A 21,656-nucleotide genomic window follows, 5' to 3' on the forward strand; every position below is an offset into this window, starting at 1 on the left:
GAAATTGTCAAGGTGAAGCAAATTCAAGTACACGGTTGTCAGTTTGACATTTTACCAGGTTAGTTCAAAGGTGTTAAGGACAAAGAAAGAAGTAACTTAAAAACAGTTTCCTTTTTCATGCTCCAGTTATCAGATCAGCGTTCGAACACTAATGACAGAAAGAAAGCCGAGGACAGACTCCATTTCCCACAGGCTTTATAGTCTTTCAGACCTTGTTCAACGAAGAAATGGTCATAGCACTAGCACTATGATTCACCACTTTCAAGGCACAAATCAGAAGCACAACACAACACCAAAAACTTCAACCATCAAAAGCACAACATTAACCCTTGTGAGAAAACTCAAGGTTTGAAGAGCTAGCGATTAAACTCTTCTACCATACCAAGCACATCATTCACAATTGAAGGCACCTTCCCTCAGCTCAGAGACAAGATTCCTGCCAATAGAAAGACTTTGATCTGTAAAAACAGGATGGTTCTACAAAACCTTGAAAATGACATGCCTCTGAAGAGTACAAAACTACAAGAAGTTTTGCTGATTGTATCAAAACCCTCTAAGCCAAGAATGAATTGCCTCGTAAATTCCCTGGACATGGCCCTGTGATGAAGTCTCTTGAAGACCCCTCAGCTTGTGTTGGCCATGCCCATTAAAATGCAGTTGTTTTCATCCAACTGTGGATACCCAAACCAAAGAAAGACAAACATATTACCCCTCAACTTTTGTTTGTACCATCTCATTCGCCCACAGAAAGATGGTCCTACAAAACTCACTGCATTGCCATGACCCTCTGTTGAGTGCTATTTGCGATCACTCCGCCACTTTTCCCAGAATTGGTGTCGTCATTCATCCTCGAGTGTAGAACCGGTTCATGCAGAGTACGGGTAGAATCTCCTTGAACAATTGCTGCATGGCAGTAACCTCCTTGATCCAGTCTTCCAGGTATAAACCTTCCACTCATCGGCCCTTCCATCCCTTGAGCTTCTTGCTTTCCACAACCCTTGAATCCTCGGTCTGTCCTTCCCGCGTTCTTTGAGTCTGGTGTAGAGCCCCCTTGTGAGGAGTTCCCTTCTGAGGACTTTGCACTATCTGAACTAGCTTTTGAAGTGTCACCTTTTTTATTTAGAAAACGCCCTCCGCAGCCTCTTTCTCTTCTTATTGCATGTAAATGTCGTGATTCATGCAAATACGGCTGCAATGAAATGTAATTGTCAACGTAAGCAACTAGCAGGATGAAACCCAAACTACTCTCTCGATGGAACACAAGCGTGACTGAAATGGTCAGGCAATACGTCAGACACTAAACAGTATACTCCTTAAGATGAACATACTTTTCGGGCCTTCACAAGTTTATTTTCAGATTCAGCCTTAGCCCGAGATTGTCTGCGTCTCATGATGCCATTGTATTGTTTGGCATTTACATAGACAGGCTCCTCTTCAGTGATCTCCGAAGGAAGAGGCATTCGACTTTGATGAATGCCCAACATATGAGGATACATCTGGAAAAAAGAGACCACAGAATAAAAATTGCTGAAAGGCTTATTTTCACTCGCACAATAACAATGACTAGACTATCACTTACACCAACCATAGCATGGGTGCCATATGCTGCAATCATTCCTCCAAAGTAGGGATCTGCATATGGATATGCAGCAGAAGCCTGACCATAAGGACAAAAGCACACTGCAGGAGTCAGAATGATTGCTCAATCCAAATTGTAAGAATTCTACCACAACCTCCCACCAGAGTATGTCCAAGTTCAAGTTGTGTTTGGGGATGTGCATACTCTCTGACACCTGTAGGCATTCCTGCTGGAGCACCCATAAGTGGTTGAACCTCTCCATTTAAACCACCTGCAACACCACCCAATAGAAACATGTCATAATACGCACTTGAGACACGAATTAAGCACGGGTGCCACCCGTGCCAGCACCTCTCTCTCTCTTTCTCTCTCTCTCTCGATGCTGGATATCTTGTGATCTAGCTATCCCAGCTAGCTGCTTAGTTCCCACCTAGCAGTTTAGGATTCCATAGTATTTTATTTTGTCATTTGTCATTTCATTTTTGTCATCTTGTTACTCTGACTTTGTATCAGATCCACCACATTGTAACTTTTTGGTCTCATAGGTCACTTTGGCCTTTTAAAGACGTTAATATAACATTTCATTTCATTTCATTTTCTCTCTCAAAAGAAGTGGGGCTTGGTACCCCTTTGAATTATGTAATCAAAATTACAAACCCAAAGGCATTACATGTGTTATCACTATCACTACTTTTGGACATTTTATCAATTTTGCTTATGTTTTATTTTCAAAAGCCATTCAAAAGGTAAATAGAACTCTCCGCGAAGATGCAATTTCGGGATTCTCTTTCTCTCTTCATGCATGCATCCAAAATAGAAGTGGTTGCTTAAACTCTAAGAATAATAAGTAAAAAAGAGTTCTATTTACATTGCTTGTTTTGAATCGTTTTAAAGAATAGAACATAAGCAAAATTGATAAAATGTCCAAGAGTAGTAATAGTGATAACTGTCACAAAAATACGGAAGCGTGTACTAACTATTAATTGTACTTCAAATACTCGAGAGAATTGGAGAGAGAGAGAGAGAGAGAGAGAGAGAGAGAGAGAGAGAGAGAGAGAGAGAGCGCTTGACACTTCATTGGGGACCAGAAGATGGGTTGGTCCCCCCCCATAAAGAGATTATCTTTATTACTAAGGGAGAATCTTTACAAGCACAAGAACAGGACAAAAGCCCGTCCTCTATTCTTTCTTTTCTGCTTCTGACTGAGAGAGTGAGAGAACTACTCTCTGAAAACTCGGAGAATTTTCCCTCTGCTGCGAGATTTTGGGAAGCTCTCGTAAACGAGAGTCTATCTTCCACAAAACTCCACGGAAGCTCTCATAAATGAGAGTCTGCCTTCCGCTATATCCCTTTGTGCATAATCATTCCTGCAATAAAAACAAGGGAGACACGCAAAATGCATGCACACATGCTTGCTGTAATTTCCTGCACATAACCTGAAAATGTTACCTAAGCACGTTCCAATGCTGAAATAGACGTATTTCGCGATGAAATCGCACCAAACTTTATATACGCGTAGTGTAGGTAGAGAAGAACTAGATTCTATGAGTGCTTTGCTGAAATTCACCCTAATGGAGGTGATTAGGGGCTGAAAACAGAGAATTTGCAGTTGCTAGGCGTGAAAGAAAGAGAGTTTCCTTCTACTTTTCCGCCATGAATCTTACCCCACAACAGCCTATGATCAAGAGAAACCTTGTTCTAGGTGATGGGAGCTCCAAGACTCCACATGCACCACAAGGGCTGATTCTCTAGCTTCAATGGAGAGCTCTGATGCGTAGAGCACGCTCACTTTTGGGGGGTAGGTGCACTACTAACCTGTGAAGAGGGGGAGGGGTGCTCCTAAATAGCCAACAGGAAGAGGGGGCGCCAGAGAATGAGGGAGGGTGAGAGTGAGAGTGAAAGAGTCAGTTTGCATTGATAAGTGTGCCAAGTGGCACACTTGCTTAATAACTTTAAAACCATTCAACTTTCACATTTAAAAGTCCCTAAGCTATTAATAAAATGTACAAATTAACTCACAACTGCACACACAGATGCTACTAGTGAAATGTCAGCTGCTCCCTAGCACAATGCCATATCGACACTGCTATGGCATTACCTATTCGCACTTGTCCGGCCATTTGGTTCAGCACAAACCATTTAAAATATTTCAATTGACTTATCCTAAGGCTGTAAAAATAATTCAGGCCAATTCAGGCCTTAGGGTTACTGTTCTAAGGACCCCATCTCATTCCTGTGCTCGCACAGACGCGCGTAATTTTCTGAGCCTGAAATCCAAGGCTACTATCTACCCCTTCATTGAAGACCCGATTTCCCAATCACTAGGGCATCAAGGTATTTTCTGCTACGGTCTCCCTGAGGTACTCTGGCCCAAATTTGGGCGCACCTGAGGCCCTAGAACTACTAGTTCTATTCTGATGTGCACACAACTAATTAGATAATTATTTTCTCGTAAATGAATTAACTATTTACAAAGCCTGATATTGTTACAATAACATCATCACGTAGACATACAAGGGTAAAGGATCTGATAGTGAAAAACCCCTTAGGTTCTCAATGATTAGAGTTACAAAGGATTGGTGATACAACAAAAGCTAGGAGCAAGGGAGAGAGAAGAAAGTAGCAGAGAGTTGAAGCAGGAACAGGCCACCCTGATTGTCAGGAGCAACGGAAGGGTTGAAGGATTTCAACTTGGATCTAGTACTTCGCACAAACACAAGGTCACTTGAGAGAACTTAACACAACAAGAGAGAGAGAGAGAGAGAGAGAGAGAACACCACATGTGGGGTCCCAACCACCCTCAAGGGACCCCTTGCTCTATTGCCAAAGCAAGTACTTGCTTTAGATTACTTGCAGAAACGCTGGTTCAAGGGCTAAATGCGAATACTTCGTGGTAAAGTTGATCTAATGGGAAAACACTAAGGTTGATCTAGTGTAAAAACACTAGGCTGATCTGGTGCGGAAACGTTGGGCTGAACTGATGCAATACCCTAAGCTGAACTGATGCAAAAACGATGATGATGTTGTGTTGCTGGTGATGGAAACGCTAGGTGCTGAGGTGCAATGGACGATGGATGCCTCTGCGCGTACTCTGTTGGATACCCTAAAAATTGAAGGCTAAGTGACTCTTATAGGTTTTTTATCCATTTTCCCTACCTACTCTTTACAAATGTCATTTCAAAGTCACTTATTAATAAATAACGTAAGTGGCTGTTCGTATGTCTGTACTCTTAAGTGACTGTACTGTGCAAAGTGAGGATATGCAACTATGGCCTGCTTGATCATGCACATCCTTCTAGAGACTCAGAAAATTGCCACACTAGATCCTAAGCTATACTAGACTAAGACTGACGTTAGACCTGTAGTAGTCGCTTGTCCATGTGGCTCAAGTGCAATGCGCACATGACATCCCCCCTCTTAAAGGTGAGACACAACTGTCGAACTTCTTCTTGTGGATGCTTTATGTACTTCTGATGATGAATGCTTATGATGCTTCTAACAGGAGGGCACCATGTGCCAATGGAAAAGAACAGACGAAACAAACTTTAGAGAGATGCACAGCACACAAAACACGGAGTAGCAAAGATCCACCCCAAGAGAGCAGTGGCCCCAAACCATGGCACCCCTTTCAATATTTCTTTATATTGCTTCAAAACGTTACAACTCGGGTGGCACTCCTCTGCACCTTCCACGCATTAGGATACCAAAGAGTGAGCCATCTTATCATATTAAAAGGCCCTTGGCCCTCAAAAGCGGTTTACATGAAAAGCTAGTGGTCTAAAAGCATCTAGTCTCCCAAAAGCTAGCGTCCTTGGAGGCTTTCACAAAGTGATGACGTGGGATGACCAAATGGAAGAGAAATGGTGGAGTGGGCAAGAGAAACTGAACCCACCAACTTGAAGAACTTACGAGCACTGGCCATGGGGCCCGGAACCCTAAAAAATAGAAGATTGCACTCTGAAAGAATTTTTTGTAAATCGTGATGACATGCAGACGTGGCGGATCGTATGGATGCGAGCGTGGCAAGGTTGCACGGGTTTTTCACGTTTTGTGTTGGATGTGCCACGTGGCAGGCTATACAGATTTTCGCAATTTTTGCTAGCTTTTGAGAGCGAATGCTATTGGGGTTCAGTGCTTTTAAACTGATTGCTTTTGGTTGCTTTTGGGCATCCCTTGACTCAAAGACAAGACTCAAAAGACTGTGTTTGATTCCATGCTTGAAATGTGTTACAAGGGTGTTCTTATATAGAAATTGAAGAGACACGATGAAAAGACATGACACTAGGTCAATAGTCGTGTCCTTCTGCTGTAGAGTCGTGACCCTTCGGCGTAAAGGTGCAGCCATTCGCTGAAGAGGCATGGCTATTTGCCGAACACGTCCGACTCTTGTTCGAAGAGACGCATCCTTTGGAGAATTGGGGGTCTCGAATCTCGTGCGTCTTTGTATCTACAAAAGAATCAAGCAAGAAGGTAATACCAAGACAAAGAATACATCACAATCGTGACATTCCCTCCTATTTAAAATAAAACCCGGGGTAGTTGTAGAAACTTCGGGAGAAGGAAATGTATTTCTGTTTGCTTCTAGATCCAAAGCTCTTTCTGTTAAGTCCCACGTCATGTAAAGGTACAGCGGAAGTGAATGTTTGAACTTTGCTCAAGATGAGTGCTCTGAACTGTGCTCAAGGTTCCTTTTACTTACGAAAGGCTCTCTTCGTTCCTTAAGTGAGAGAGTGCAATGGACACAAACAAAGTTGTGAACACTGTGGATGAAGGTGTTGAGACTGAGAGATAGAGAGAGAAGAATACGACACCAGAATGTTGTCAAACCCTCCTCCGAAGGCCCCACACTCTATGGCGAGAGCGGTCTACTATTGATTGCACAAATCTCTCCAATGCTTTGGACTTGCCGACGATGAGGACAACGTCAAGACGGGCTGAAATCTGAAAATGCTAATGGCTGAAATCTGCAAATCTTGTATCTGTTGAACTCTGACTCTACGTCGATGACGATGTCGATGACGACAACGCACTGAAAACGCAGATGCTGAAATCTGCGTTTTCCGGGCGGAAACTGCAAATTACGTTGGATCTGACTGTGCGACGAGGATCTACTGCGGGAGGGTGAGATCTGCGAGGTTCGGGACTTCTTCTGCGGGATTCGATTGCTGAAACCTGAAAACGCTGGTGCAAGGGATGATCTTGTCGCAGAGGATCTGCAAAAACGCTATGTTGACTGCTGATCCAAAAACGCTAGGGGCTGATCTGGGTCCTTGATGCAAAAACGCTCGGCATTCTGCTATTCTGCTACTGTTGCACTGCCACGGGGCTGATCTGCAGCCACCAGGCTGTCTTCATGCAAAAACGCTAGGCTGGATCTGGGGTCTGTGGATGAAAACGCAAGGTTGACTACCCGGGGGGTCTTGCTGAGAAGGTGTCTGTTGAACCTTGGTTCCTGCTGCCTCTTCCGCCAGAAAGTGCGAGCGCTGGGTTTTCTTATATACTTCCTTGCAAAATTGCCCTACCCAAGTTTCCCAACAAAAATCACTTAAAAATAATAAGTGAAAATTGGCTAAAATGCAAAAAAATAGGTCTATGCACTGTAAAAATACTCCTGATGGGTTCAGATGAAAATCTAATGACCATGCTGTGTGCAACCAGAGGATATGCATCTATTCTAAGTGCATGGACATGCACAGTCTGCGAACAGACTCACAAAAGTGCCAGAACACTTCCTAAGCTAGGCTGACTGAACTGAACTGAACCCTTGCCATGAAGTAGCTTGTCCACGTACACATAGGGTTAGATGTGCACGTGACAATGGCACTGTTATTGACCATAACAATTTTGCCAAATTAAAACAGATTATATCTGCAACTTGATAAGTGCCTTTGTCGAAGTCATTCGTAACTTCGAGCTTTGTCCAAGAAAAGATTGAATCTTTATCTGCTTCAAGTGAAACTATTGGTAAACTGACTTGAGTTTTCGATTGAGTGAAGACCATTGGTTGGAAATCTGTAAGGTATTCCATTGGTTTGTCTGGAACAATAAATTCCTCCTAAAGGGATGTCGTAGACTGAGACAAAGTACTGTTTGGAGGTATATCCATCTGTAAAGATTTATCAATGGAACGAGTGTCCAAAGATTCAGTTGCAGCGACTAAAGTCGTGTTGCAAGAATCTATATTTGTTTTATCCTTTGCACCTCTAAAGGTAAGGAGTAGAATCTTCAAGTTTGAAATATTATCATTCACCATTGCATTTGGTATCTGTTCAGAAACAAAGAATTTATTCTGCAAGGGTGGTGACGAGGCAACTTTTTCTACCTGGATCACACTCATAGAAGGGGTCATGTGCTTGTTTGTTGTCACACAAGAACCGGAATCTTCTGAATCTTCAGCTTTCTCAACGGGTATTAAGGCTTCCAATTGAGAACGGAGAGTTTGAGGGAGTTGTGGCCTCTTAGACCTCTGAAGAATCCTCTTGCACAAGGAAAGGATCAATAAATCTTGGACTTTACCACCATCAAATAAGAAAGACTTAAATGTAGGGCGTGGCTCGCGAGGGGGAACTTGTCCAACGTCGCGGCGTTCACGACCGAGGACTTGACTAGGGTCAGATATATGTGCCACTAAGTAAGCCCATCTTGATATCGTTGATGATCCTTTGGAAGCTTCATATTGCTGCTTTTGTTGCTGATGATTCTAATAAGAAGTTGGTTGCTTAGAATTGTAGCATTTCCAAGAATATTCATGCTGAGACTTTTGTTGCTCGCACGAAGGTACTTTGTGTCTAGTTGTCTTTGAGAAACCATGCTTTGGGTGAGGAAATTTGAGTTCCGAAGCCTTTGGTTTGAGTGGTTCTTACTGGTCGACCACTGAAGCGTCGGAAGAAGATGGCGGAAGAATAGCATTAGTGGTCCGAAAAGTTGTAGGACGATTCCGAGAAGTGTTTTGCGTCTACATTTGCTCTAAGCGAGTGTGAATTGATGCGAGGCTCTTGGAAAGTGCTGCCGTCTACTCCTTGAAAACTACTATCTACTCCTCGGGTAAAATATTGTCATTGCCATCTTGTGATTCGGCCATGCCGACTGTTCAGTGAAAGTAATTGTTTCTCCGTATAACCTTGAGAAAAGATACTTCGGGAGCAGAAATTGTGTCTAGAACAGGTTTCAGCTATGGAGTCGGGGAATCGTGAATTATGACGACCTCAGGCTCGAGTAGGGGTGATTCTAGAATGAGAATAACCTCCTATGAAGGAAGAGGATTTACCGGCAAGTCTTCTTCGGGAACCTCGTCTACATACAAGAGGTACGACACGAGCGTGTCGAAGAATTCGTCTACCATCGCGCACGCAGAGTGGTGGCGGAGAGTGTGCCAGCGTTGAGGGAGAGGGAGCAAATTTTGTTGTCGCTTGTCATTTTGTGATTTTTATAATTATCAGACTATTGTTTTGTCCACACCTTATTAAATTTGGGGTGGTTGGGCCAATCTGGGGTTGGCCGCCACTTCAATTAAACCTTAGTGGTGAATTTCTTTTTGTTTAAAGTCTTGCGCTGCTAGTGTCTTACGTAAAAACAACCAGCGCAAAGCTTATTGGTTTTCCGAAGAGGCAGCCCAGCCCAGCATTTCAACAGTCCAGCACTTCCGCAATTCAGCCAACGTAGGGGCGCGTAAAGTGGTGCGAGCACCGGCTCTTTGCGAAGAGGTGCGAGCACCGGTGAAGGGGCGCGTGAAAATTTCAGCCAAGCAGTCCATTGATTTGCACAAAGGGATACATCTCATGGAGGGAAAGGGGTGCAAGCACGGGAGAAGGCCGTTTTGTGTCCTTTCCCGTGAAGGGGTGCGAGTGCGAGGGGTACTACCCGAGAAAAGGCCACTCGCAGCTCCATACCCAGACTCAAAAAGGTGTTCCGTTCACTTGTTAAACCTTCCAAAATTGCAGCCTTCAATGCACTCAAGGAGAAGCTAACAATTGGTCCTGTTTTGATTTTACCATGTTACGTGCACATGGATTTGTGTGCCACGTAGACATGCTTCATCGACTTCCAGAGCCAATTTTCCACCTATCCCTAGAAGGGAGTGTCTAGGATCGGTGTCACAAGCGGGAGCGCATAACAATATAAAATTCCATTCAGATACATAGAATTTATCACTTAATACTGAAGCCAGAGTATATAGAGAGAAATAGATAAAGGGAGATAGATAGAGAGGGAGAAGATCGACACAGTACTGGGGACCAGAAGATGGGCTGGCCCCCGCCCCCCCGTAATAGTATCTTTATTACTGAGGAGAAGTCTATACAAGCACTTCAACCGAACGTACTACCACATTCGTTCTAGAATAAGACTTGATGGTTCCCGGAAGACTCAGCTTCCGATTCCTAGGGCAAAACCCTATTCCAAGGAACTTCCGTTCCTTATTCCAAATCCTTGAGAACCAAGGTTCTCACCTCTGGATCTCACCTTCCAGACTCGGGGCATGACATCCCTGCAACTCTCTTTTCCAACTCTGTTTCCAGAGTCCTCTTCCCGCAGAACAACTCTGCTTTCCCGAACGCAAAGTCCTTACTTGGGAATCCCTACTTCCGGATCACAACTTGAGAGACTACCTCTCTCCGACCCGTGGATCTACTTCCCAAACTCGGGTACGAAACCCTTGGGCTGATCTGGCTCTAATTCCTCAGAGCGCTTTCTCTTGCAGAGGCTCATGCCTTCCTCTGCTCCTACCCCTCACTAAGAGCAAGTACTCCTGCAAACAAATACTTAGAGATCATAACATGAAAATCGTTACCTTCAAAGTCTCGACGCTCGAAACGCAACTCGGTTCTCGAAAAGCAATTCCCCGGAAGAGATTTCTACATAGAAAATCCTCTCTTCCAATCCTACACACAAAAGAGGTGTGTTCTCGGGTTCCTTCTCGTTAATCAGCCCCGTCTTCGACGTTTATGGGCTGAAAACAGAGAAAAACAGCGACTTGTCGCGATGGAAACACGCTTCGTACGCACTTCTTCGCAAGGGAACTCGCGCACTGGGTCTTGGCGACATTTGGTACACTTGGGGCAGCCATGGGCATCACCGGCAACGTCTTCTTTACGGCTGAAATCTGCAGCAGCATCTCCTCCTTGCAAAGATTGGTCTTCCCTCTGGGAGAGGGCATGTGATGCCTTTATAGCTCCTTGGCCATGGCAAAGATAGCTGCTCGCGTAGAGATCGCGGTGGTTTTTTTTTTTCGTTTTTTTTTTCCGCTGTTCTTCCAGAAAAAGAGAAAAATAAAACGTTGGCTGATCTGTTGCCTTATTTATCAGATGGCTGCCCACTTATTAAGTGGGCGGCCGGCGTATTTTAAAAATAGTCTGAACCTACCCAAAAACTCAATAAAACCTTATAAGTTAAAAACAATGCTTTCACAGCAGTTCCCAGGCGTCCCTGGATGCAATCACATGCACAGTTGCAATGCAGACATAGACTTCCTCGCGGAAAAGCATCTGCTTTCCCGAAAAGCAATCCCGCTTTCTCAGAAAGCATCTGTTTTTCCTCAAAGTTTCCTCTGAACCCATCTTCATTCAAGTGCTTGCTTTTCCTTGTGCACAATTCCAACATAGTTCGGAATTTCCTCTTGACTATGGATATCCCCTTTCCGATGCACCCGTCACCCACCTTGTGACGCATCAGGAATACCCATCACCTAGTCCTTCCCTACCGAACTTACGGTACAATCTCCTTCACGATGCTCTATGTCACCCATCCTATGACGCATCAGAGATGTCCGTTCCCGGATGGTCGGATACTTCTTTCCGATGCCCCTTGTCACCCATCCGATGTGACGCATCAGAAGTACCCGTTCCTGGTGGCCTTACAGATATTCCCGTTCTAAGTGCTCCCGTCATTACTTTACTTGACGCACTAGGAATACTCTGTACTCGGATGTCTCCAGTGAGAAAAACCCTCCCACTTAAAATTCCAATAATTCATTTAGAATTATTTTTCTTGTTGTTCCAAGCGAGAAAACCCCCTCACTTATAAATCCAATAATTCACTTAGAATTATCAAATGAAGCCAATTTAGCAACATCCCTTTCACTTATAAACAGTTGTCCTCAACTGTAGATGTCCAACTGAACTGCCGGGAAGAAACAGGAAAGATTCCAAATCTTGCTCCAGGGTGAGTTGAGCTAGTCCTTTCTCAAAAGAGAACTTAAAAATTAAATTAAACAAAAATTCAAGAATTCAATACTTACCTTACCGGTTCATGTCCTTCCTCTAGTACCTCGAGGATATCCTTCACCAATCATCAAACTTACGAGCCATGTAAGAACTCATCATTCCCGTCTTTCCAACAGGTTAGAAGTTTTCCTTATCCGAGAATCTGTTAACTCAATTCCACCTTCTCAATCCCGAGAAGAATAATCCTCCTAGAAATCAATCTAGGTCTTTGCCCTTGCACATAACCTTGCGCTATTAGTCCTGAGGATATTAAACATCTTGTCTCCTCTCGCATAGGGCATGTCGAGAGCATTAAGCTCATGTGAATCTTCCTGTGTGGCGGACAAATGTGCCATCTTACCAAAGTAAGTTCTTATTCCGAAGCCTTTGCTTTGGGTAGGCCAATTGTTCTGATCAAAAGTTTCCTTATCGGAGACTCTGTTAACTTGATTACGTCTTCTCAAATTCGAGAAGAATAATCTTCCTAGAAATCAATCTAGGTATCTGTCGTTGCGCATAATCCTACGTTGTTAGTCCAGAGGGTATGAAACCTCTTGTGTCCTCCCACATAGGGAATGCCCAAGTCATAGAGCATTAAGCTCGATGTCTTTCTTTCACAATTTGCGATCACCTTAAAGAAGGTTCTTGTTCCGGGCCGTCGCTCAACTTAGGCGGACGGTTCCAATCCGAAGATTCCTTGTGCACGGCGGCACTTCCTTCCAATTTTTTCCTCTTGCGAGTTATTACCACCAGCAGTGTTTTCCAGACGCCCATTAGAGTCTCTTCCTTACAGAATCATAAAAAATGATTCACCTTGCGAGTATCAATGACGCCTTGCAAAATCTCAGGCAAATAGGATTCTAGCCATAGCATTTTCTGAACGTACGTTCAAACCCGGTTCACAATAGAGCGAACCCTCTTTGATTCTCAGGGATGTTCTCCCATATGTAATTCTTACCATTTTGAAACGGTTGGCGAAGTATATTCTTACGAACATACTAGTTCGAATTTATTCCAAGAGCGTGTAAATGCTACTTGACCTGCTCATGGAGAAACATATACCGCAACCAAAACTTGCTACTGTAATGGTAAAAGCACATAGCGTACTCAATGATCAACGACCATCAGAAAACCTCTTCTCCGTAGAGAAACTCAAATTCCTTCTACCGAACACACCTCAAATAGAGATTCTCGTGTCGGAATATCCTTGCGCGCAAAAAGGCGCTCAAGAGAGTATAACAAACTCTCATCCAGTTCCTTGGCATAGGTCTGCATCTTCGTGTGTTATCCATGTACTCAAAAGTATACATAATTCTTAAGCTGTGTTAGAGTTTCGGTAAACCTGGGAAATTACCTTCCCTTCGTAAGATCCTTAGAGCGAAGACGCTCAACTTGACAATCCCTTGGCTCGATCTTAGAGCAAAACCCGCTCATCAAATAATCTAGGATTTCAATCCTTCGATTCCTCAAGCACAGGCCGTAGTCGTCGCTTGTTCCTTCCCTCGTAAAGAGAGTTTGTGCGAAAAGCACTACCATATCTTCCCTTACCGGGTAGGGGGTGTGGGCTTAAAGAGTATTCAAGCTTAATGAAAGCTTTTCTTTGCTGGAAAGCTCAGAATGGTTCCTTCATAATTTCCTACCCGCAGTAGCAGGTAATCTGTTCGAGAATTACCGGATACCAGATCAATAGTTGACCTTCCGGCTAGTTAAGCAAACCAATTCATCTCAAAAAACAATGTTTCAATTTGATCCTGCTCTCATAAACACTCCAGAGTGAGTAGTCCCGGTTAGACATAACCATACCTCGTGCAAAAGAGCAAACAAGCACAATGCACTTTATGATTTCTGCAAAGATGTACCTTTGATCGAAAACCTGCCCTCTCACTTAAAGTTCGAGGGTCTTTTATTCAAGAACTCAAGAGTTAGATTGAATTCCCTTACTCCAAACTTTCTATGTTCAATGGTTTCCGTCCCACTACGGGGATTGGATTCTACGTACACTAAGGTGTACACTTTCAGCTTTTATTGTTGACTCTACCATCTATTGCAAAGTATTTTGCAGATGCGTCTACAAAATTCGGGCAAAAGTCCTTGGTTGAATTTCTTCATCTTTCCTCCCTCAGAGAGGGTCGAGAGTGGAGCTACCTTGGCAAGAGTGAACCACTACTTGCTTTGACTCACTGTTCCTATTGGGCAAACCGATCCCAATCTTCCTCAAAGCGTAGAGGAAAAAAAATTTGTCAGAAAATTCAGCCTTGAATTGAATCCCAGTCTTGTTGTAAGTTCCTTGCAGAGCCTTGGTATACCACCAAGTACTTGCAATCCCCTTGAAGTGTTTGGTCACATGCCTCACCTTCGACGCTTCTCAGAAATTGCCGTTTGCAAAGGCAACTTCATACTGTCGAATGATAGCGGTAGCTTTCGGGACATCTTCCCTTCCATCAAAAGTATCAAACTTGACCGGAGGGTTCTGAGGTCTAAAGACCTTATTCATATCCTTCCCAAAATGACTGGATTTCTTGGCTATGGTTCTGGATTGATGTTCATGGATATCTTGAAGGTTCTGAAGGATCTACAGCATTCCGCTCCTTGGATTCTCTAGGTTCTTGAGCATCATGCTCTGGTCGCCTTCTCAGAGAATCCCAAGTCTTGTGTCGACTTCTTGCAGAAAGAAGAAAAAAAAATTTCCAACTCTGCGAGCTTTTCCTTGCAGGACTTAGGGTTCCGCCTGCTTACTTCTCTCTTTGGCTTGTCATGGCTTCTTCCCGTATCTCCCCAGAGTCGTCCTCCTTTACAAAGAAAGAGAGGAGACCATGCTCTGATACCACTGTCACAGACGGGAGCGCATAACAATATAAAATTCCATTCGGATAAATAGAATTTATCACTTAATACTGAAGTCAGAGTATATAGAGAGAAATAGATAAAGGAAGAGAGATAGAGAGGGACAAGATCGACACAGTACAGGGGACCAAAAGATGGGCTGGTCCCCCCCCCGTAATAGTATCTTTGTTACTGAGGAGAAGTCTATACAAGCACTTGAACCGAATGTATTACCACGTTCGTTCTAGAATAAGACTTGATGGTTCCCGGAAGACTCAGCTTCCGATTCCTAGGGCAAAACCCTATTCCAAGGAACTTCCGTTCCTTATTCCAAATCCTTGAGAACCAAGGTTCTCACCTTTGGATCTCACCTTCCAGACTCGGGGCAAGACATCCCTGCAACTCCCTTTTCCAACTCTGTTTCCAGAGTCCTCTTCCCGCAGAACAACTCTGCTTTCACGGACGCGAAGTCCTTACCTGGGAATCCCTACTTCCGGATCACAACTTGAGAGACTACCTCTCTCCGACCCGTGGATCTACTTCCCAAACTCGGGTACGAAACCCTTGGGCTGATCTGGCTCTAATTCCTCAGAGCGCTTTCTCTTGCAGAGGCTCATGCCTTCCTCTGCTCCTACCCCTCACTAAGAGCAAGTACTCCTGCAAACAAATACTTAGAGATCATAACATGAAAATCGTTACCTTCAAAGTCTCGACGCTCGAAACGCAACTCGGTTCTCGAAAAGCAATTCCCCGGAAGAGATTTCTACATAGAAAATCCTCTCTTCCAATCCTACACACAAAAGAGGTGTGTTCTCGGGTTCCTTCTCGTTAATCAGCCCCGTCTACGACGTTTATGGGCTGAAAACAGAGAAAAACAGCAAGTTGTCGCGATGGAACCACGCTTCGTAGGCACTTCTTCGCGAGGGAACTCGCGCACTGGGTCTTGGCGACATCTTGTACACTTGGGGCAGCCATGGGCATCACCGGCAACGTCTTCTTTACGGCTGAAATCTGCAGCAGCATCTCCTCCTTGCAAAGATTGGTCTTCCCTCTGGGAGAGGGCATGTGATGCCTTTATAGCTCCTTGGCCATGGCAAAGATAGCTGCTCGCGTAGAGATCGCGGTGGTTTTTTTTTTTCGTTTTTTTTTTCCGCTGTTCTTCCAGAAAAAGAGAAAAATAAAACGTTGGCTGATCTGTTGCCTTATTTATCAGATGGCTGCCCACTTATTAAGTGGGCGGCCGGCGTATTTTAAAAAATAGTCTGAACCTACCCAAAAACTCAATAAAACCTTATAAGTTAAAAACAATGCTTTCACAGCAGTTCCCAAGCGTCCCTGGATGCAATCACATGCACAGTTGCAATGCAGACATAGACTTCCTCGCGGGATAGCATTTGCTTTCCCAAAAAGCAATCCCGCTTTCTCAAAAAGCATCTGTTTTTTCCTCAAAGTTTCCTCTGAACCCATCTTCATTCAAGTGCTTGCTTTTCCTTGTGCACAATTCCAACACAGTTCGGAATTTCCTCTTGACTATGGATATCCCCTTTCCGATGCACCCGTCACCCACCTTGTGACGCATCAGGAATACCCATCACCTAGTCCTTCCCTACCGAACTTACGGTACAATCTCCTTCACGATGCTCTATGTCACCCATCCTATGACGCATCAGAGATGTCCGTTCCCGGATGGTCGGATACTTCTTTCCGATGCCCCTTGTCACCCATCCGATGTGACGCATCAGAAGTACCCGTTCCTGGTGGCCTTACAGATATTCCCGTTCTAAGTGCTCCCGTCATTACTTTAATTGACGCACTAGGAATACTCTGTACTCGGATGTCTCCAGTGAGAAAAACCCTCCCACTTAAAATTCCAATAATTCATTTAGAATTATTTTTCTTGTTGTTCCAAGCGAGAAAACCCCCTCACTTATAAATCCAATAATTCACTTAGAATTATCAGATAAAGCCAATTTAGCAACAATCGGCAATTTTGTGAGCCTGTTCGCAGGACCTGTATGTCCGAATAAGTCCGTTAGATTAGGTTTTCTAGTTTTGGAACCCTCTTGTATAAATGGATTGTACAAGCGTTTTGACAGATATTGTTACAATACGGTGGACATCTAGCATGACGTGCATGTAGTTTAAGGTTAGAGAAATCTGATGAGTCATTCCCTGCGTCAGTCAGATTCCAAGGTGGGCAGATGTGCGACACTTACATCAAGAAACTTAGCCAAAGTCAAGTTTATTTATAAGTCAATTTTATTGATTTATTTTATGAACTTTGACAGAGGTTTTACACTACCTAAGACTTAAAAGTTCTTGAGCCCAAATTTCCACTATAAAGGGAACAGCCAGGCCAACATTTTGGATCAGATGCATCTAGCTAGCACCACTGCAGTCCTAGCGTTTTGCAAAGGACCAGCCAATGTTTTCTGCATCATCACTTAGCCTTGGTGTTTTTGCCATTTACACTACAGATCAGCCAGCCATTCCACTTTTCAGGAGATAAGCCAACGTTTTAAGTTTTCAACCCATTTCCTCATCGGAGATGCGCGAGATCTGCTGCTGCTAGCCATCCAGATGCGGTCCGATACTTCCGCTGCCCATTGAGCCTCTTCTCGGCCATTCCCTCACCACATCGAGCGCTCCCATTGCTGCCCATCATCGGCATCATCAATATCTGCGTTTTGAGCCCTTCATTCCTCTCACATCAGGAGCGCAAATCAGCCCCGGATCTACCCCTTGGTGACCATCCGCAATCCCACATCGAGAGGATCCAAAGGTGCATCAAATCAGCCCAAGAGATGCTTCATCTTGAAGAGTTACCGTGGCGCCATTCCCCATTCGAGTCAATAGAGTCTGCACTTAATATTGCATGTGTGTACATTCCATTTACACAATCAAAAGCAACTACCACATCGGCAACGGCGTGGGGGACCCTTGAGAGCGTTGGTTGGGAGTCGGACCCCATTCGGTGTCATTCTACTCTCTCTCTCTCTCTCTCTCTCTCTCTCTCTCTCTCTCTCTCTCTCTCTCTCTCTCTCTGTGTGGAAATAAAAGGAACCATCATTCATGCTAAGAAGCAATCATTAACACAAGGAAAGAAGTAAGACTTGTGGAAGTATAAAACTTAGATTTTCACCATTCAATTCCATTGCACTAATCCGCTAGAACTCACTTCCATTGGCGTATACCCTCTGATTCCAGCCCAAAAACAATAAATTCAGCTCGCTGTATTTACTGGTTTTTGCCTTGTTTTCAGCCCCAAACAATCCCCTAGCTGTCCTCTGCCAGTGGGGCAAGATTCCCAAGGGTTCTCGTGTCCGTATGGCTGAAAAACACACTTATCTGCACATACACAGAGCTGAATTTGCACCTGTACGGTAAGGTTATGACCCTCACCGTTGCCTGCTTTGGAGTAGCAAGTAGCTACCCTTGTTCCTACTCAAGGAGGCTCTTGCCTCAGCACAAAAGCATGAACCACACAGTTGTACATCAGTCAAATGAAGAGCCCTCTTGTGGGGCATCACATAATTGCACGTAGGGGGGGGAGAGAGCAATGTGTAGCGTGCAAAGCATCACTCCTAGCACCACACTGTACATGGGAGGGAAAGAAAGCACTCCATAGCTCTTAACCTGTAACAAAAACCAAAATGAGGCCTCTCCCAACATAAAATTCAACGCCCACTTTTCTGTAAGAGGCAAGTCCACGAAAATCTGACACTTGGCGCATTTACAAGCATTTTTCCATTTCGGGTTTGCTACTTAAAAATCTCCCGACTGGTTGCCCAGTTGACTTCGCGGCAGGGTTGTAAAATGTTCCCCTAGTCATACCGCAGGTAATGACGCGAACACATTTCACGGCCCAAAATAGCAGTTCCCTAAATTTTAGGAAATGATTTCGTTGGGCTCCCACTGGTCATCTGACCATCTATCCTCATTGGGACCGCATCCAAAAGTGCAATGTGGCCCAATTGTCGGATACTTTCTGTTGGTAGTCCCACCTTGACTTTATGCCTTTATTGAGTTCACTTCCTAGTATCCACCAACGTGCTAAGTGCGACAAGGGGACCTACATGATTTTGCTCTGAGCCTAGACATCCTCTTACGATACGAATCCCAATGCCGACCACTTCCCGTCTGCGAATGAAACTACCGTTCACATTGGCCATACAATGTCCGACCGTTTGCAACTTCAAAAAGAGGGTCTCAAAAATAAAACAAAAATCATTGGAAAGAAACAAACAACTAAGGTTAGCAGTTGCCACGTCCTCGTGACATAGTTAGCAGCTGCCACGTCCCCGTGACAGTTAGTGCAGCCCAGCAAAAAGAGATTATGAGTCAGGTCAAAGAGCTTTTAGAGAAGGGGTTGATTCAATCATGTTCATCTCCTTTTTGTTCGCCTATACTCGTAGTGCAGAAGAAGGATGGTTCATGGCACATGTGCATTGACTATCGCGCCTTGAATAAGAATACCATCAAGAACAGGTTCCCCATATTGAGGATAGATGACATTCTTGATCGGCTTGAGGGAGCGTCATTGTTTACAAGGATAGACCTAAAGCGTGGGTGCCATCAGATACGCATTAGGCCACAAGATGTCCATAAGACTGCGTTCAGGACAACATTTGGTCTCTATGAGTTTCTTGTCATGCCATTTGGTCTCACAAATGCTCCTGCCACATTTAATAGAATGATGGACAGAATTTTTAGGGCACATAGAAACTTCGTGGGTACCTTCTTTGATAACATGATTGTCTACTCAAAGTCCGAAGAGGAGCATAGGGATCACTTGACCGCAGTTTTCAATGAGTTACGTAAGAACAGGCTACTCATTAATGCGAAGAAAAGTGAATTCCTTTTAGAAGAGATTCACTTCTTGGGGCACAAGGATGGGGTACGCATGGATCTCGCCAAAGTGGAAGCCATTAGGTCATGGCCATACTTGAAGTCCGTACATGACATTCGAAGCTTTCTAGGCTCATGTTCCTACTACAGGAGGTTCATCCGAAATTTTGTTGAGATTGCTTCTCCACTCCATGCACTGCAAGGAAAAGGAGTTACTTTCAAGTGGATTGCCAAGGAAATTTTAGCCTTCAAACACTTGAAAGAGAAGCTGACTTCAAATCCGATAATCATTGAAAGAGAAGCTGACTTCAATTCCGATAATCATTTTGCCAGATCTTTCAAAACCTTTTGTGGTTCAGTGTGATGCGTGTGGCCATAGTCTAGGTGCAGTTCTAATGCAGAATGGCCGAGTAGTCGCATATGAGAGCAGAATTCTTTTGAAAACCGAAAGGAACTTGCAAGTCTATGAGAAAGAATTGCTAGTAGTAATTCATGCTCTCACTAGTTGGAAACACTATCTGCTAGGGGCTGATTTTGTTGTCCAAACAGATCATCAAACCTTGCGATATTTTCTCACACAAACGAAGTAGTCTGAGAAGCACATGCGATGGGCAAACATCTTGTCAATGTTCCATTTTCAGATTGTGCATGTGCAAGGGAAAAAGAACGTGGTGGCTGATGCGTTGTCACGAAAGCCCCAAATTTCAACAGTGTCGATTCCGTACCATTATGAACTAGACGAAATGAAGACACAATATGTTGAAGATTCAGATATTGCAAGGATCTATGACCAGCTTGTTGATGGGCAACATCATGAGCACTATATGCTTAAGAATGACTTTCTCATGATGCATGGAAAGTTATGCATTACTAAACAATAACAACCAAAGATTTTGATGGAAAGTCATGCTCCACCTTATGCTGGGTATCGTGGAATTGATATGACAATGAAAGGGTTTGAGGCATTCTTCTATTGACCAGCTTTAAGTCAACATTTGTAAAATCATGCTTAGTTTGCCAAAAAGTCAAATTTGACAGGCAAAAGCAATCGGGATTGTTGCAACCATTGCCGATCCCTGATAGGCCATGGGAAAGCATAACGATGGACTTTATCTTTGATCTTCCAAGAACGCAAACAAGCAATGATGGGATTTGGGCTATGATTTGTAGGCTCAGTAATCAGGCCCATTTTATTCTTGTTAGGAAGAAGATAAAGCCAGAACACATGGTCAAGATATTCATGAGCAATATCTTTAAATATCACGGGATGCCTCAGTCAATTGTTAGTGACAGGGATCCACGTATGACGAGTCTTTTCTAGAAGGCATTGTTTGAGAATATGGGCACTATGCTAAAGTTCTCTTCTTCATTTCATCTGCAAACTAATGGACAGTGAGAAGAGGCAAATTCTATTGTCCTGGATCTGCCCAAATGTTATGTGTCAGAGCACAAGGCAAGTTGGGAACACCATCTCCCATTGGTTGAATATTCTTACAATAACACTGTGTATACGTCAACAGGATGAAACATACACGAAGATAAAGATTGCTCTTGAGAAGACTCAGGCTAAGCAAAAGAAAGTTGTTGATCGTCGCCGTCGTGAACTTGTATTTTCACTTGGAAAAGGCCAAGTTAAGGAAAAGGAAAGGCAAGGAAAGTTTGTTTCCTAAGCTCAGTATGCGATATTATGGTCCTTTTCAGATTTAGGAAAAGATCAATGATGTAGCTTACACGTTGAAGCTACCAGAAGGCTGGAAAATACATAATGCTTTTCATGTCAACCTTCTAAGACCCTTTGTTGGTGATGTGCCAGAGAATATGCTTGATGAGGAACAGCCCGAAGTGGAAGAATTGGATGAGATCCTTGTTCCTGAAGAGATATTGGCACATAAAGAAAGGAAGGTTAGAGGAAAGGTTGCAAGAAGCTACTTGGTGAAGTTCAAGAACTATCCATCTTTGGATGCCAAATGGATGGAAGAGCCTGAATTGGTTGATTCACCTCAGCTATTGCAACCATATCTTGAACCCTTTCAAATGGAACCCACAGTTACTTAATGAAGCCTTTTTGGAGCAAGGCAAGAACATGGTTCATGATGCTCAAGAGAGTACTTAAGCAATTGTGTCTACTCTTTCCATACAGAATTTAGCTAGAGAAGTTTGTGCTTGAGAGTACACTAGAAGACTTCTATGCTTGATATATGTGTGAT

At 43.8% G+C, this 21,656-nt stretch overlaps 1 protein-coding gene across 4 annotated transcripts in view; it reads right to left on the reverse strand.

Annotated features, from left to right (window-relative positions):
• Positions 1–433: 433 nt before the first annotated feature.
• LOC147438730 (uncharacterized) overlaps positions 434–21,656 on the reverse strand; it is a 36,403-nt gene continuing 15,180 nt past the window's right edge. For 3 of the 4 annotated variants that reach the window (XM_086484728.1, XM_086484727.1, XM_086484726.1), the window contains 4 exons: positions 1,741–1,850; positions 1,580–1,657; positions 1,329–1,496; positions 434–1,189 (listed from right to left, as the gene is read on the reverse strand). In XM_086484728.1, coding sequence (XP_086340854.1) covers positions 767–1,189; positions 1,329–1,496; positions 1,580–1,657; positions 1,741–1,850 — 779 coding nt within the window. In that variant the 3' untranslated portion in view covers positions 434–766. The remainder of the gene's footprint in view (positions 1,190–1,328; positions 1,497–1,579; positions 1,658–1,740; positions 1,851–21,656) is intronic. The other variant, XM_086484729.1, reaches the window with a different exon arrangement.

Source organism: Adiantum capillus-veneris, chromosome 16, assembly GCF_014529385.1.
Source record: "Adiantum capillus-veneris isolate H3 chromosome 16, ASM1452938v2, whole genome shotgun sequence".
NCBI classification, from domain to species: domain Eukaryota; kingdom Viridiplantae; phylum Streptophyta; class Polypodiopsida; order Polypodiales; family Pteridaceae; genus Adiantum; species Adiantum capillus-veneris.